Source organism: Ooceraea biroi, chromosome 4, assembly GCF_003672135.1.
Source record: "Ooceraea biroi isolate clonal line C1 chromosome 4, Obir_v5.4, whole genome shotgun sequence".
In the NCBI taxonomy this organism is placed as follows: Eukaryota; Metazoa; Arthropoda; class Insecta; order Hymenoptera; family Formicidae; genus Ooceraea; species Ooceraea biroi.
Window position 1 is genome coordinate 3,381,119 of NC_039509.1, and position 16,340 is coordinate 3,397,458.

At 36.5% G+C, this 16,340-nt stretch overlaps 1 protein-coding gene across 1 annotated transcript; it reads right to left on the reverse strand.

The window, feature by feature from the left end:
* Positions 1-6,327: 6,327 nt before the first annotated feature.
* LOC113561786 (saccharopine dehydrogenase-like oxidoreductase) lies at positions 6,328-11,459 on the reverse strand. Its single transcript, XM_026968980.1, has 8 exons — positions 11,256-11,459; positions 10,442-10,621; positions 10,096-10,271; positions 9,702-10,018; positions 9,477-9,623; positions 9,310-9,400; positions 8,970-9,232; positions 6,328-7,494 (listed from the first exon to the last, which is right to left on the reverse strand). The coding sequence occupies exons 2-8, from the start codon at positions 10,611-10,613 to the stop codon at positions 7,389-7,391; spliced, it is 1,272 nt and encodes a 423-aa protein (XP_026824781.1). The 5' UTR covers positions 10,614-10,621; positions 11,256-11,459; the 3' UTR covers positions 6,328-7,388.
* Between the last annotated feature and the right edge of the window lie 4,881 nt (positions 11,460-16,340).

The following is a 16,340-nucleotide window of genomic DNA, read 5'->3' on the forward strand; positions in this document are numbered from 1 at the left end:
GGTGTGGCGGCGAGAGCGAACGTCATCGGTAGTCCTTCCGAAACCGTATATATGCGCGACCACGCATCCCTCCCTCCCTCTCTCTCTCTCTCTCTCTCTCTCTTTCTCTCTCGCTCTCTCTCTTTCTCCTTCCGACTCTCGATGCGTTTCACATGTTCCCCCGCACAAGGCGCGCGCCCACCTCTCGCGCTGGAAATCACGAGGACACGACAATCCTCATTTCCTGTGACTTGGATAGCAAGTTCCATTGATGTTCGCAGTGACCATTGATCGAAGACACGTATGCCGAAAGACGGCGGATTCGAATCTCGAAGGCGAGTAGATTAGTGTTTGATTTAATTTTATTGGTGCTGTTTTTTTTTGGAAAAGAAGAGTCCGATAAACGTAGAGAATGTTCGTTAAGAGAATAGTTCTCGATTTCGTGGATGTCGGTTTTTTAAGGTGTTCCGATTTTGTGATGAAATTTATTATACATCATCGATCGAAATTCTTTTATTGTACATCATCAATCCTTTTCGCGTGTTTACGTGTTTTATCTTTTTCTCTCTTCGCACCTTTTTTAATAGTGCATTTAGTACTTGTTGATGATTGATCGAGAAGATGACTTCACCCAAGAACTCAAGGATTCAAAATTCTTTCTGATTCTTGACTTGATCTCAAAACAAAAGGGTGACATAAATGAATGCAAGATTCTTCAATCTACCATGAAAAATTAACGATTGACAAATCTTCTATCAAAAATTGACAATTCCTATTAACTTAATGATTTAATCATGAAAGCAAGAAGGACCTTCCAAAATCTCCTGAGTGAATCAGAGAATTCTAGAATAAATGTGCAGGAACGTGAAACCCCGCTTATTATATCAGGCTACCTTATTGCATCGGCAGCGGGATACCCCGGCTTCTCTGACGTCAGCTTAAGGACAATCACAAATACCCGTAGGGAACTGGATCTGGGATCTCCCTTGACTTTCGTGAAATACTTACGCCGTGCTCGTTATATCGTTAAATACATTAAGATATCACATTGCGCATCGTTAAGATATCGCAATCTTCAACGAAGAAGTGACGAGATAATAACGCAATGATCTATTTCACACTCTCCGAGGTGATTTGCAAGATATGAAAAAATATCTTCGCGTGCAGAATGATGAAAGGAAATCAAGCGTGATACGTGACGTGATTAAATGTACGATATAATTTAATCTCCCTCCTCCCTCGTATTGTTATCACACGCAAAAATGCGGTGCTCCTGACTTTGAGGCTTTCACGGCTATTACTTTCGTCAGTAGTAGATACCGCATTTCTCGGCAGCTTTGTTTGGCACAAATTATTTCCTATTAATATATTATAATTTGGCACAAACAAAGCTGTCAGAAACGCGGTATCTATTCGGAAGCCATCATATCTGATGCGGTACCCGTTTGACACCTGCAAAGATTGTACTCGCGCTACGATAACGTGACAAATTGAACAATCCCTATCTTCGCCATAAGTGGACTTTGGATCATAATCCTCTTCTTCTTCTTGTATGGCTCTACAGACTCCACTGGTCCCTGGCCTGACAAATCATCCTCTTTCATTCGTCACGATCCTCACTCCATCGCGTACCCAACTCCCCTTATTCCTGCCGTGTCGTTTCCGCGAAGACCGTCCTTTTCCGAGGCTGAGTTTGTCTTTCGTAACAGGAATGTTTTTTACGGAGATGGGTTGTCAGCCCATCGCCAACCCCTTTTAGTCGCCTTTTACGACAAGCAGGGGGTGGTACTGTGGGTAAATTCTATCCCCTAGCCACAGGGGATTGGATTATAATACTCATACAAATTAACACGTAATTACGATCAGGCGTAACGGAAGAAATTACGTCAGCTATAATCCCCGTTTTATTGAAGTGACGTGTGCACGCAAGTTCGCACGCATGCACGCACTTACGCAAATGCATCGAAGTGTCCTAGATGTACGATCCAACAAGAAGGAAATTAAAGTAGCAGGAATAGGGTGAATGGATCTTTTTACGAAAGACCTGATCGAGGAAAGCATCTACGTCATGATGAATCCCAACGTCAAACAACCGGTTCTTCCTGCACGCGCACTGACTTTTCTTTTGCTTAGGAGGAAGCGATAGTGACGTCTGTTTCGCCTTGTATCCTTTTCCTCAACATCTCAATCTCTCATCTCAATCCCTTTAAATGCATATTACATAATTAGATATATATAGTCCACATGCGCGCGAATTATTTATATATACAATATAGATTTTTTTGGACGTTCTCTTGGAGAATTTTCTTGCATATCGACCATTTTTATTATTATTATTAGTTTTATTATTTTGACTTTTGCATCACTTTGTGTCACATAAGTTTTCAGTTTTAATTTTATTATTCCAAACGTGCGAAAAAGCTTTTCATTACGATATTATTACAACGTTACACACATTGTTAGCATATCGATATATCGCTAGAAGGAAAGTATATTATTTAATTACTATGTTAAAATTTTGATAAATGGAAGCATCTTTGTGTCACTTAAAAAACAAAAGAACACAAAATATTAAATGCGACTCTAATATTCTTTATCGGGAAAGAACGCCGAAGTACTTGAGACTAGTTTTTGTGCATTTGCAACTAGCAGGCCTTCGAAGTGAAGACAATAAAGCACGTTTTACGAAGTTATATAAAAGCATGATGCATGAAACTGGACAGGAAACTGAAGCAATTCTATCACGTATGAAGAAAGTATATATAAAATACAAAATTTAATATTTAATCCTAAAATATTGCAACAAATAATCTTTCTCGTTTAGAAAGATTCAAACTCCGTTTTATTGAAAGAACAGATCTATAGCTAGAATTAGAATCTTTCTTCTGTCTATCTATAAACAAATCTATAATCTCATGTATGGTAAATTACAAAAGAGAATATCTCGTTTTAAAGATATCTCGTTTCGCAGATATATTGTTTTAATACACTCCCATACTGATAATTCGCCAAATTTAAAATAATTGAGTCTAATTATCATGATAGTAATATAGTCACTTTGTGACACGAGCTTACGAAGGAAATGTACGAGTCATGACAGCGAGTTGTTAGTCAGAATACTTTACATGCTACTGCTGTAATTGCAATACACAGTAATATATGAACTGAAAAATTGGATTCGATATACGATTGACGCATGATACTCGCTTAACTGTGTTTTACAGTCATGACTCGATGCAAGGCCAAATAGTATCGGGTCTGGAGGTTTGTTCTCACCCTGGATAGTGAACGCGTTCACCGAAGTCGACCTCGATTTTTTTTGTCTACATGTTCGTTCTCTTTTTTTTTACCATTCAGCATAAGACAACTCATAGTAGAAAAACTTGATTCATCGCGTGGGAGATGTATGTGTATTTCCTATATAAATATTTCTTATAAAAATAATTAATCATTACGTAAACAAATTACATTTACCGATCACGACTGCGAAGACGTAATATACATATCAATCACATAAATGAAAATAAAAGAAAAAAACAGTACATTCATACACTTGCTAAACTGCATTGAGAATTTTTTTATATAATAAAGAATAACATGCTGGGGGAAATTAAATTATTACTATTATAGCCGCTGTTATTTCGGAGATGTGAAATGATCAAAGGTATAAAATACATTATTTTAACATTTGGATTGGATTAGTTGATTATATAAATTTAACCATAAAATTTTAAACATAAAAATTTTAATTAGGATGATGGGTTTTAACAGAAATACAAAATGTTTTCTGCTGTGTATATTATAGTGTGTATTTTATAGGGTATTTTTATTTTTGGATGTGTGATCGATATTACTTTATTATCTTTGATTATTAAATAGAAGAAAATTTCCCCTAGCATGTTATTCTTTATTATATAAAAATTCTCAATGCAGTTTAGCAAGTGTATGCATGTACTGTTTTTTTTCTTTTATTTTAACTTTACAATAATCACCATATGTTAAATAAATGTTTGATGAAACATTATGCAAACTATGCAGATAAAATTTACTTTAGATAAAATTTTACATTACAAATACGTTCATTTAAAACTCTGCTTCTAAATATTGTAATGTTTCTACTAATTTTATGTTAAATTATGTAATATTATTAAAACATTTAACATTGTAAATATGTTCATTTTACATAAAACGTTTGCTTCTAAACCTCTTTCTACTAATTTTATGTTAAATTATGTAATATATCAATATTATATTAAACTAACATAAAAATTTGAGTAGACGGTTTGGGATGTAAAACGTGTTGAATTTCTTATATATTTTTTTGTTGTGTATAATCTGTAAATCGAAGAAAATTACACTTATGTGTTGAACAAAGAAGTCCATGATTAACAGGCAAAAATTCCATCACGTGTCTACTATGAACTGTTGCTCGATATTCTAAGATTCTTTCATGTAAATTTTAACACAAATATTTTAACATTCTAACGCACATGTACGTATAATACGTACCATCACCGTTTTGTAGATTACAGCAATGAACACCGTTCGTCATTTTCTTCAGCATTTTCGTCGACAGCATTGTGCAATAGACCCACGTTCTTTTTCGTAGATATGCAAATTTGTGGCACGTGGACACGCAGGAAAACCACCAGACAAGTGACAAGATCGTACGTCCTTAACCGATGGAACGCGCGACACTGAACCACGCTTTCGGGTAAAGGAGTTTATATATCTCAGCCTGGGAAGGATTTCTTGCAAGTGCTTTTTCCGGTAACGATCAGCGAGTAATACCACCCGCTAATTGTCAGTGCACTCGACTCATGACTAAAACCGCCGTGACGTTTTGCACGCTGCGATAATGTTAATATAGTCGCGCATTAAAAGCGAGGCTTAATTGTTATCTCACGATATTAAAATCGATCGTCCGTTAAATTTTCCATCGTGTTAAAGATCCGTGATTAGAACGGCACAATAAGTGCATGATACGATAACAATTGTAGTTCACTTCTACGTCGCACATTTAACGTATTTGTGGAAGTAACAGGAAATTTCGAAATATTATGTTATTAAATGACTGGTCAATTATCAAAATATTAAACGATAAGTTCAGTTAATAACGCGTTTTTTACAGAGAATTCTACTTTGCAATTCGATCATTCGTGTCGTACGGCAGGCATTTATATTCATGGCCGCTTGAGATAATAAATTGCCGTTAATATACATAGATTAATTTATAACTATTTATAAATATCACATATTATAATATACACGTACAATATCGACCTGCTGCCTGTACGTAGAAAATATCGTATCCTATCTCCAAAAGTATATTTTTTTCATTTATTTACTTCACTTTTCTATCTTTAAACCACACAAGTACATTTATTGCCCTAATACAATATTATGTTATAAATTAATTAAAGAATATGATAACAACAAAATGCAAATTTCGAAATTATAACTATGCATTTTTTCAATTGTGAAGCAAATCGATTTTCATCTAAGGATTCAAATACATTAGTATTTAAATAAAAGTAGAACAACATTGTGCGCCTGAATAATCGATTTCTTCATTCGAAGGTCGCAATTTTTATCTTCGTTCGATTTAGGATTTCGCGGTTCCATTTAAAGACCAAGAAAAAATATCGTGATTATACTGTACAATAAATGGAGCACCACGCTACGTTAGCTTTTTTTGCATTAAGCGCGACCTTCCACGGAAATGAAAGAGAAGGCGAATAAATTATATATCTTATGCATGCGATCGCGATTGCGATGAGCGATATATTCCTGTGCGATCGACGTACCGGCAAAAATCGGCTAATTTCTATCAAGGCTTCAGGGAATTTCACGCGTAATCCCTGGCTGACGCAGTTACGTGGAATCAGTATATCGACCATTCCGAGATTTTTAGTTTAGTTGCAGTTTAATCCTGATTCATTTTCCTTCCTAGTGACGTAGCCACGTACAAGGAAAATTACACAGAAGGAAACATAATTACGTGTCGTATTGTATGAAATGTAAATACGTGCGACGAGAAATGCGTATTGTTTTTTTGTCAGAGTAGTAATAATTTCTTCTACATTTATTATCATATCTTCTTCCCGTATATTTCAACATTTCCAATATTCTTGTTTGTAAAAGTGCTGAAAACGTAAATCAAAAAACGCAATACTGACAAATAGGCCATAAAATATTAAATACTACTTGGATTTGTAATGGATTACATTATAAGAAAAGGATTGAAAAAATATTTCAGTTTGTAATCTTCAGAATGATGTAGAGATAATTATATATTGCGAGGTCATCGGCAGTCTATTTCGGCAATAACGGTAATAAAAAATCAAATGTATGTTAATAAATTTATTATAATAAAAAAATGGTTAATATATAACAAACTACAAAAAAACCTTACATTGTGCTTTATACCATCCCAAACATAAATCTTTTCTCCGCACCCTCTGAAATTCAACATTATATAATCTTTCGAAATTGCAATATTGCACATATACTTCTAGAGATCACCTTTGCTCACTTCATATCTCCGAAATAACAGCGGTTATAATTCGTTATTGTTAACGGTACTTATACAGATAATTAAAAAAAGTGAACAGATATATAATTATTCTCATATTAATAAAACATGTATAACGCACATACGAATGACTGAAAACGGTATATTAATTTGGAATATACTCTTCACGGAATAATTTTTTTATAAACACAGTCACGAAGCGATAACTAATTTTTTTTAATTAAAATTTAATTATCTCATCTCAAAGTCTGACATATGAGGTGCATAATAACTTAAAAAATATTTCCCTTATTTTTAAGATAACAATATAATATTAGTGTTTGCATCATTAACACAACGCTTCTAGATAGACAAATATAATCTTTTTTTATTCTCTCGATTCAACAAATCTAAAATGCATAGCACACGCATGACGCTTTTCTCAACATGTTCGCTAGTTAGAAAATCATCCACCACAGAGAGAGAGACCATCCCATATTTTTTTATTTTTTATATTGAAAAGATAAAAAGACTTTACTTATCTTTACGGAAGTGAAATAAAGAAATCGCTATCTCGAACACGCATATAGTGCGTCATGCATATTTGATACCGGTGGCGAACGTGTTAATCACTATACTGCAATCACACTCACTTCCGTTACGCATTATTTAGCTGTATTAACATTTATACATGTTTTATAAATGTTTTTTTTTCTCTACTGAAAAGAGAAAGGAAGTATTGTGAGATATGTGTATATATAAAATGCGTAATGTGTTATTCCCCAAAAGCCATAAAAGTATTAAAATAAAAAAATCAAACGTAAATACAAAACGCGTTAGAAAACTTCATCTCTTCCTCCCTCGGAACACTCAACGAGAAGTATACGGAACCTTTTTATTTCTCAGTAGACGAGATCACCTCGAATTTAACACCGTGTTTATTCAGCTTCTCGATCAAAGATGTCTTACCGAACGCAGCGCCAGGAGGAAGTACTCCACCGCTGTAAAGACAACGTAAGTCGATGAAGGCAGAGTCACAAGTTTTAATACTTATAGATTACGTATTATTATAATAATCATGATAAATATTGGGTCGTCCGGAAAGTTCGTGCCGATTTTTAATAGATGGCGTTGGAACATGTCTGAATATATCAATGTTATTGAAAACATACGATTTATATACATATGCTTAAAGGTGACATTTCAACGCATCTTTAGGAAAAAAGTTGTTTCAGATAAATTGATTCGTGTCAGTTTTGTACTCTTTTGAAGATGGAAGAAAACAAAGAACATTTTAGACACTTGATGCTTTTCTATTACCGGAAAGGCAAAAATGCCTCACAAGCAACAAATTCGATATGTTCTGTTTACGGAGAAGGCGCTTTAGCTGAAAGAACCGTACGTAAGTGGTTCGCTAAGTTTAGAGCTGGTGATTTTAACCTTAAAGACCAAGAACGCTCGGGCAGACCCTCTACTACTGATGATGACCAAATCAAGACACTGATCGAGAATAACCCGCGCTACACGACACGTGAATTAGCAGAGATACTGAAAATATCGAAAACCACTGTCCACGATCATGTAGTGAAGCTTGGTTACGTAAGTTGCTATGATGTATGGGTTTCGCATAATTTGGCCGAAAAAATTTAATGGATCGCATTTCCATCTACGACTCGCTGTACAAGCGCAACGCAAACGTACCATTTTTGAAGCAATTAGCGACGGGTGACGAAAAATGGATCATTTACAACAATGTAGAACGAAAAAGATCCTGGGGTAAGCGAAATGAACCAGCATTAACCACTCCGAAAGCCGGCCTTCATCCAAAAAAAGTCATGCTCTGTGTCTGGTGGGATTGGAAAGGAATCCTATATTATGAGCTCCTACCACACAACCAAACGATAAATGCAGATAAGTACTACTCGCAACTGAACGAATTAAAGACAGCGATTCAGGAAAAACGTCCAGAATTAGCTAATAGGAAAGGCGTCGTGTTCCATCAGGACAATGCCAGACCTCATGTTTCTTTGACTACCCGACAAAAATTGTTGGAGTTTAGCTAGGATGTGCTACCTCACCCACGGTATTCACCAGACATTGCACCTTCAGACTTTCACTTATTTAGGTCTTTGCAAAATTTTCTTAGCGGCAAGAACTTCAACTCTTTGATCGACATAAAAAACCACCTGGAGGAGTTTTTCGCCGAGAAACCTAAGAAGTTCTGGGAGAATGGAATCTTCCAGTTGCGTGAAAGATGGACAAAGGTTGTAAAACAAAACGGTGCATACATAAGTCAATAAATATTTATCGACATAAAAAAATGTTGCCTTTGAATTTTCCTTCAAAATCGGCACGAACTTTCCGGACGACCCAATATATTACAGCGTTTATTTAGATTTTTGGTAAATGCAAAAGCAGTGATACGATAAACAATGCATGTAAAAATGTATATCGTGCAGATAAAAAATTCACTTACTTGTCCGGCATTTTATCTTTTTCCTTAAGAATGGTAACCGCTGTTAAAACCAGTGCAGTGGAAGTCATACCATACGCTGGGGAATCACCGCTGACTTTTGTAATTACTGTTTTATTCGGCGGATCGGTATGGTTGTCGGTAGGTTCAGCCAGCTTTTCAGTCCATCCCAGGGCTTTCAACGTAACGGAGAAATGCATCTGGTCGAGCGTTTTCGCATCCGGGCCGTCGCGACTGACAAAACCGCACGAGAACAGACGCGGATACTGCAAAACGACACATTCGAGCATCACGTCGCCACGAGGAAAATGCAATTCGAATGATTATCGATTATTGTACGTACCCTCAGAAGTAAATTACGACCACACGATGTGCGACTCAAAAGAGAGAAGACTGCGCCAACGATACTGACCGTCAGCAAGGCAAAGAATGATCTAGCGACAATATATTAATAGAAATTATTTATCAAAAATAATTTAACGCTTCCGTCAAGCTACCGCACTGACGTACTCGACCGTGATGTAGGTCTGTACTTGCACAGGCCTCTCTTTGTACTTCTCGTAGAGGAATCGTTGCGAGCGCAGAGCCACGGAACGATCGGAGCCGAGAAACAGCATTGACCACCCCGGAGAAATGTCGCTTCGGTGCACCATACCCCTGCGAATAACGCGATTTTACAGCTGCAAATTTGGAAATTATAACTTGTACGCGCGCTGCTTTTTGCGAAATACGCACTGCGACTTTAACTTCGGCTTGAGGTCGGGTAATCTGTTCGGGTACAGTTTCGTGCGCAGCTCTCGCAGTTCATTCGCATGGGCGAGGCCGTACACCGCCGATTCCCAAGTGCCGTAATTAAGGCATGGACCTCGTACACCGGCAGCTTGCTGCAGAACGATGTACGTTTCGATGCTGTTGATCTGCCCACCGAACTTTTCCTGCGTAAAAATGATTCCCAGATCGGTGGGGATACTGTCGAATCCGCAGGCGCTCACTACGTAAACGCCAGCTTCTTGCGCCGCTTTGTTATATTGCAACTGCATCTTTTCCATGTACTGTAAAATTTTTCAGTTTTAAGTTAGGACGTCAATATGAATAATCATTATTCGTCGAGGTGCGCGCATGGAATTACCTGTGGCTCTCCACTGACGTCAACGTGATGAGTACCAGTGGCAATGCATGCCTTAACCAGCGGCTCTCCATAAAATCTGTACGGGCCGCAGCAATTGACGATGACTTTTGCCTGTTCCGTCATCTTCTTGATAGATTCTTCGTCTTTCACATCAGCCAGAATGATGGGTACATTCTCTAAAAAACCACGCATACATAATAATAATTAAAGCGTCCAAATAACATGTAAAACAGAATGTTGTTCTTTCTCTTTGAGTATTTATGTCAAAGTGCATTCATTTATTTTAAGGAAATTCTGCAATTATTAAAGAAATAAAAATAAACTGCAAGAGTAAATCTGGCTTTACCGCTATCTGGAGCAAATTCTTTGATTACAGCTTCGAGAGCTTCCTTTCTACGACCAGCAACACCGAACGTCATGTTCTCCTGCTTACAAAAATATGCTGTCTTCTGCACTGCAAATTTCCCGGTGTATCCAGTAGCACCGAACACTATTATGTCCAAGCGATCGTTCGCCATTTTTCGAGCTATTGTAAAATGAGAAATATCATATAATATTATTATAAATATATATTTTTGCATTCTGTACTGTAGGCACATTTCTAATTTAGTAAAGGAAAGAAAAAAGGGAAAAATCATTAATATAAAATTAAAAAAATTAAGAAAGCACAATAATTGTTGTATAATTAATAAATCATTTAATTTATTAATACCAATATCGATAAATTATATTAAAATACCAGCTGCAAATGGAACATTTTAATACGATATTGTAATAACGAGGGTTTGATGAGTCCTTGGAAAGTATTAATCCCTGCAATATATCTACAACTTTATTTTTGTCGGCATTATGCATTTTCATAGTCATCATCGTTAGTCGGCAGTCGGCAAGTCCGATCATAACGCGCACTAATATCCAATCGCATACGCATAAGCTCACGTGCACAAGCGACGATCGCAAATATAAAGAAACGGACCGAATTTCGTACTCGGCTGCTTCGTGATAAATTCGTGATAGCTGCTGAGTAATCACGCCATTCCGTTATTACGTCATTCTGTTGTGCCGTGCCGGTATTCCGACGCATTCTCGCGAGATGCAAAACTTTTGAGCGTAATTAGCGCGAGACGCCAAGATTACGGGGACTACACAAGCTCACTCACGATTGTTCGATTGCCAAAAGGATGGTGTCAAGTCGAGCCTAGTCGAGACTAATCGATGATGATGCAACGAAACGAATTGTCGCTTCCAGGAAACGGTGCGACGCACAAAGTCCACGACGGTCCACAAGTGGTCGGAGCAGGTTACGGAGATCCCACGGTGCACCGCCGGCCGCCGACTATCGATGACTATGTAATGTATACAGATACGCGGTGTCTGTGCGGCCGTCGGCAAAAATAGCCTCGTTACGCCGACGCGCCGCGGGTAGGGACTAGGGAGCGTGGAAATTGGAATTTCAACCTTGCGAGTAACCGTGGGCCGATATTCGCAGATTCCCGTATAACGAGCGAACGGTTTGTTTGAATTGCATCGCAAATAGATCGTGCTAAATGGGCGGGCATGGCAACGCGTTACCGGCGACACAGCCGTGGTCTAGGCATCTATATTATTATATCCTAGACTTTTAACCGCGTCCCTTTACTGTTATTAATATTTAAATGTTGCCGAGTAGGACTAAAGGATGCGCAGTGGATGCGTCATTTCACTGTCGCTGCGCTTACGCGAATGTTACTTTGCAGTAACTTGTTCGAATTATCGTAATTTATAATTTAGATAATTTTTTAAAGATATGGGTAATTATGTACTTTAACGGACCCAGCCCCGATGACCTTGACCTTGGCATATCTTGTCAAGGTCACCCTCCTGAGTGACCTTGAAGAGGTTTTAGCCGTCGCTCGTTGTTTATTAAAAAGTTATTAACAAAAGAAGTTTAATAATTTTGCACGAATTTTCAGCTGTCCACGCGAAGCAAGGACTTGAGTTTGACATATATTACAAAGGTCACCTTCCTGAATAACCCGCACTAGGTTTCACCCTTCGCTCGTTGTTTGTTAAAAAGTTATTAACAAAAATGTTTAATGAATAAAGCATAATTTTACGATACCATATACGTTTACGAAAGAGTATATTTGATGGAATTTTAGCTTAGGTTAGGTTAGGTTAAGTTAAAGCAGAGAATACTTTGTATTTAACTGTTTGTGCTTTTGGTTAAAGTGAAGAATACTTTGTACTTATATTAAAGGAAACTATTCTATATATTAACAATTCACTGCTTTAAATGACTTTCCTTTCTTCGTTCATATACATATTCGTCGTTTAAATCTTTCAATATTCAATATTCTTTCAAAATAACTACTAATTTTCGAAATTTCTTTTGTTAATAACTTTTTCATAAACAACGATCGACGACTAAAACCTAGTGCGGGTTATTCGGGAAGGTAACCTTTGTAATATATGTCAGTATCATGTTCTTGCTTCACGTGGACAGCTAAAAATTCGTGCGAAATCATTAAACTTTTTTTGTTTATAACTTTTTAACAAACAACGAGCGACGGCTAAAACTTCTTCAAGGTCACTCAGGAGGGTGACCTTGACAACATATGTCAAGGTCAAGGTCAAGGTCATCGGGGCTGGGTCCGTTAAAGTACATAATTACCAAAATTCACGAAAATAGCCTACTTTTCCGGTCATCGCAGTGGCGTTCCCCTTAAAACTGCGTGATGCGGAGACGACGCAAAACTTGGCACGCGAGATTAATGTGATTTGTATGAAAAAATGTAAAACTTATTTCTAATAATTCCTTAACCGGGGAGTTTGTTCACCGAGAGTGCGTAGCGTAGTCTTCTTCGATACGTGCAAATGCAAGTAAAAAAACGTACCTGAAGATCTCGAGTCATCGTGGCGATAATAGAAAACAAATGATTCATCAGGTTTAAGCTTTTTGCCGTGCTGCCTTCAATTATCCTCGACGAGTTAGCTCGTCATGCTAGAGAAGCATTTTCCAGTGACGAGTTAACTTGTCTCCAGGCAGCACATGTTAGCCTAATATATGTTTCTTAGACGTATCTAATGTCTAAGAAACATAAAGTACCATTTAAGAAACGGTTTAAATAGAAACCGTTTTCAGACCTAAATTTTAAAACGTATTTTTCACGTTTCCACAGAAACGAAAAATGTGTTTTATTAAATTGATTTGGAATTATATAATTAATATAGAAAAAATAGTAATTTCTACTTACTTTGCGAGTATTAATTATTTTTACATCATACGTTTCAATGTACTCGATTATGGAACAAGAGACAAAAATCAACACAAGTGTGTGTGATTCCCACCTCTGATTCACCAAGCGACCGATAGATGGCCAGGCCAGACGTGACGTTCTCGCAAGTAACATTTGTGTTATCACCTTATAAATAACCACCCGGAAAACCGATCCAATACTCTTTTCTTCTTCTTTTCTCTTGAAACATTTGAGATCACTATTACTTGAAGTGATATTTCAAAAGAGTGAGATTCCACTACACGAAATTTAGAGAGTAATTCATAAAATATAAAAATCTAGTTTTTTTACAAAAATGTGACTTAACTCTGTCTATCTTTGAGGCACTGATATATAGAATTGATAAATATTTTTCTGATGGTTTCTGAAACGTTTTTTTGCCGAAAAAGAAACGTTTTTCGTTGGACATTTTTCTCCTAAATAAACGTTTCAATAAAATGGTTATGAAACGTTACGGCAAAACGTTTATGAAACGGTTTTGAAACCAATGTGTGCTGCCTGGGTCATTCCTGGTTAATGGATTAATTACCAAGGATATTGCCTGTTTCAAGCGAGGATGAAACTTTACCTGTTATTCATTGCCAGTAGTAGCAAAATTATGTTGTCCTTGTCCAGCAAACATTAAATTAGTACTAGGCAAACCAAGTAACGGAACAAATCGGATTACAATAAACAGAAAATATCAGATTGACTTTGAACCGCCGAACTAGAAATAGAATCAATACTTTTTGCCTTTTGCATTGAAATAAAATAATCGGTGTACGATCGAGTATTGGACAAAGATGAGCAATTTTCGATGATTTTTGATGATACTTAATAATGATAGTTCTGGCGTCTACATACACAAATGACACTTACTGCTATATGAAAAACTCTTCTGCAGATATATTTTCATAAACGCTGTGTGTGTGTGTGTGTGTGTGTGTGTGTGTGTGTGTGTGTCAATCTACAATAGGAATAGATAAAATACGTTATTATATATTTACTTTATATTGAAGATTTAATATAAGCACGTATATTAAATTCTGTCTCGCTATGTCAATCATATTTATTTTATTCACGGAATCTATATTTACAACGGGTCTCGCGTATTCTTCTCGCTTTGTAGTCAATACTATTAGTTTTAATTATCGCTGCTGATCGATGTTCCTACTGGTAATAAATTATATATATATATATATAACTGTTTCTTAAATATCGTCGTTTTGCGAATGAAAACCTCTAGGCTAGCGGGTCTCTATATTATACCATCCGATTAATATTCCTCTGCTCTTCGCACAAACTATATTTAAGACGCAATATACAGGATTACTGCTTTTGTTATATAATATAATCGCGCTTATCCCGCTTGCTTAGTACACGCTATTATTTACACAAATGCACACGAAAATTGCGAACTCGGCTTAATGAGCGTAAACGTAATTTATAAAATAATTTACTTTGTACATGCTAATAATAAAAGGCTATAACGTCCAGCATGTAATCTCAAATCATACAGGGCCCACGTAGTTGAGAGACATCTGTAACACGTGACGCCTTTTCACCTTATAAAAGCTATAATTACGACGAGAGCTCGACTTTCATGTTTTCCTTTATGAATATAAATCTCCCTATTATGTATAACAAATACTTCCTTATGAACAAAAATATTACCAGTATCATTCGTTATTATTTGGAATAAGCACACGGGATTATCTCGAAATTTGTCAAAATGTTTTCCGTCGAGAAATGTTAAATTAATAAGAGAAATTTCCTCGTGAATGAAATAAAAATTTCTACACGTGGGTTTCGCTTGCATCGTTCTCTTTCTCCCTTTAACTGAAGCGAGATTGAGGTAGCGAACCTCGTAGTACATGCACTAAATAAAGAAAAACATAATGCTACGTAAGCACACTGGTATATAACTCCTCGGTTATACATAAACCGAGTTTTCTTATTGATTTTACGCTAATATTATGTACAAATATGTCACATTGGTTTTGTAGATATATAGCATAAAAAAACTATGATACCGTAAAATAACGAACGTAAAAATAATATCCTTAGACTATTCCTATCGTTTTAAATCACAAACATCAGAAGACCACGACAAAAATGGTGCGATCCAAACTGCATTTTCGTTTTGATTTGCACAGATTGTAATCAGTAATCATGAGTAAAATGTATTAATTAATTTTATATATATATATATATATATATGTTACTGCCTTTATTTGGTTAGCGAGCAAGATAGATCGTTATACAATGCAGACTTCGAACACCGAGTCGAATAGATTTGTATTTGTTTTGCAATGATTGCTAATGCTCGATTGGAAATTTACACGACAATGATTGATACGCATCTCTCGCTTACAAGTTGACAGATATCGTACCGCAACGCGACTGTGTCCATTATCATCTACGCGTCGACATTAGATAATATTATTTTCATAGTTCACCCGATTATTTTAAACAGACGCGTCTCAGATTCCTCGAACATTAATTACGGAATCAGATGTTCTATCTAGCATGGACTCGTTCATTGACACGAATTATGTGCGTACGCTATGTATGTATCTAAACTGAATGTACATATATATCTATATATATTTAGTATCGAAAATGCAAAATATATGCGCTCGAATCAGCGCGGAAGCTGTCGACTTATTGTACGTAACAAAAATACCTACGACAGGCAGTGCGATCCAGTTGATGACGCAAGCTTTTATCTAATATCGAAATACGTTCGAAAGCATTAACGTATTATTTTAGATTCTTTCACTCCTGATGGACACGGAGGAATAATATGGTTGAATTTACAAAATTTAGAAGAGAATACCAATCGATCTATACAACACTGATGATACACCGTTTACGGCGCGCTGCGACTGCACGAGGAGTGGAAAAGTCCGAGTCATAAATTGTACCGCACGTGGAGTCGTAACACCATAGGGATAATGACGAAAATATACAATATTTCATGATTCT

Excerpts from the sequence above, each read along its gene's own strand:
- LOC113561786 (XM_026968980.1), bottom strand. The coding sequence starts at position 10,613 with ATGGCGAACGATCGCTTGGACATAATAGTGTTCGGTGCTACTGGATAC. Across the intron at positions 9,233-9,309 it reads GTCGTAATTTACTTCTGAGG|TATCCGCGTCTGTTCTCGTG; the intron begins GTACGTACAATA and ends GTCGTTTTGCAG. Across the intron at positions 7,495-8,969 it reads AAAGATAAAATGCCGGACAA|CGGTGGAGTACTTCCTCCTG; the intron begins GTAAGTGAATTT and ends TTGTCTTTACAG.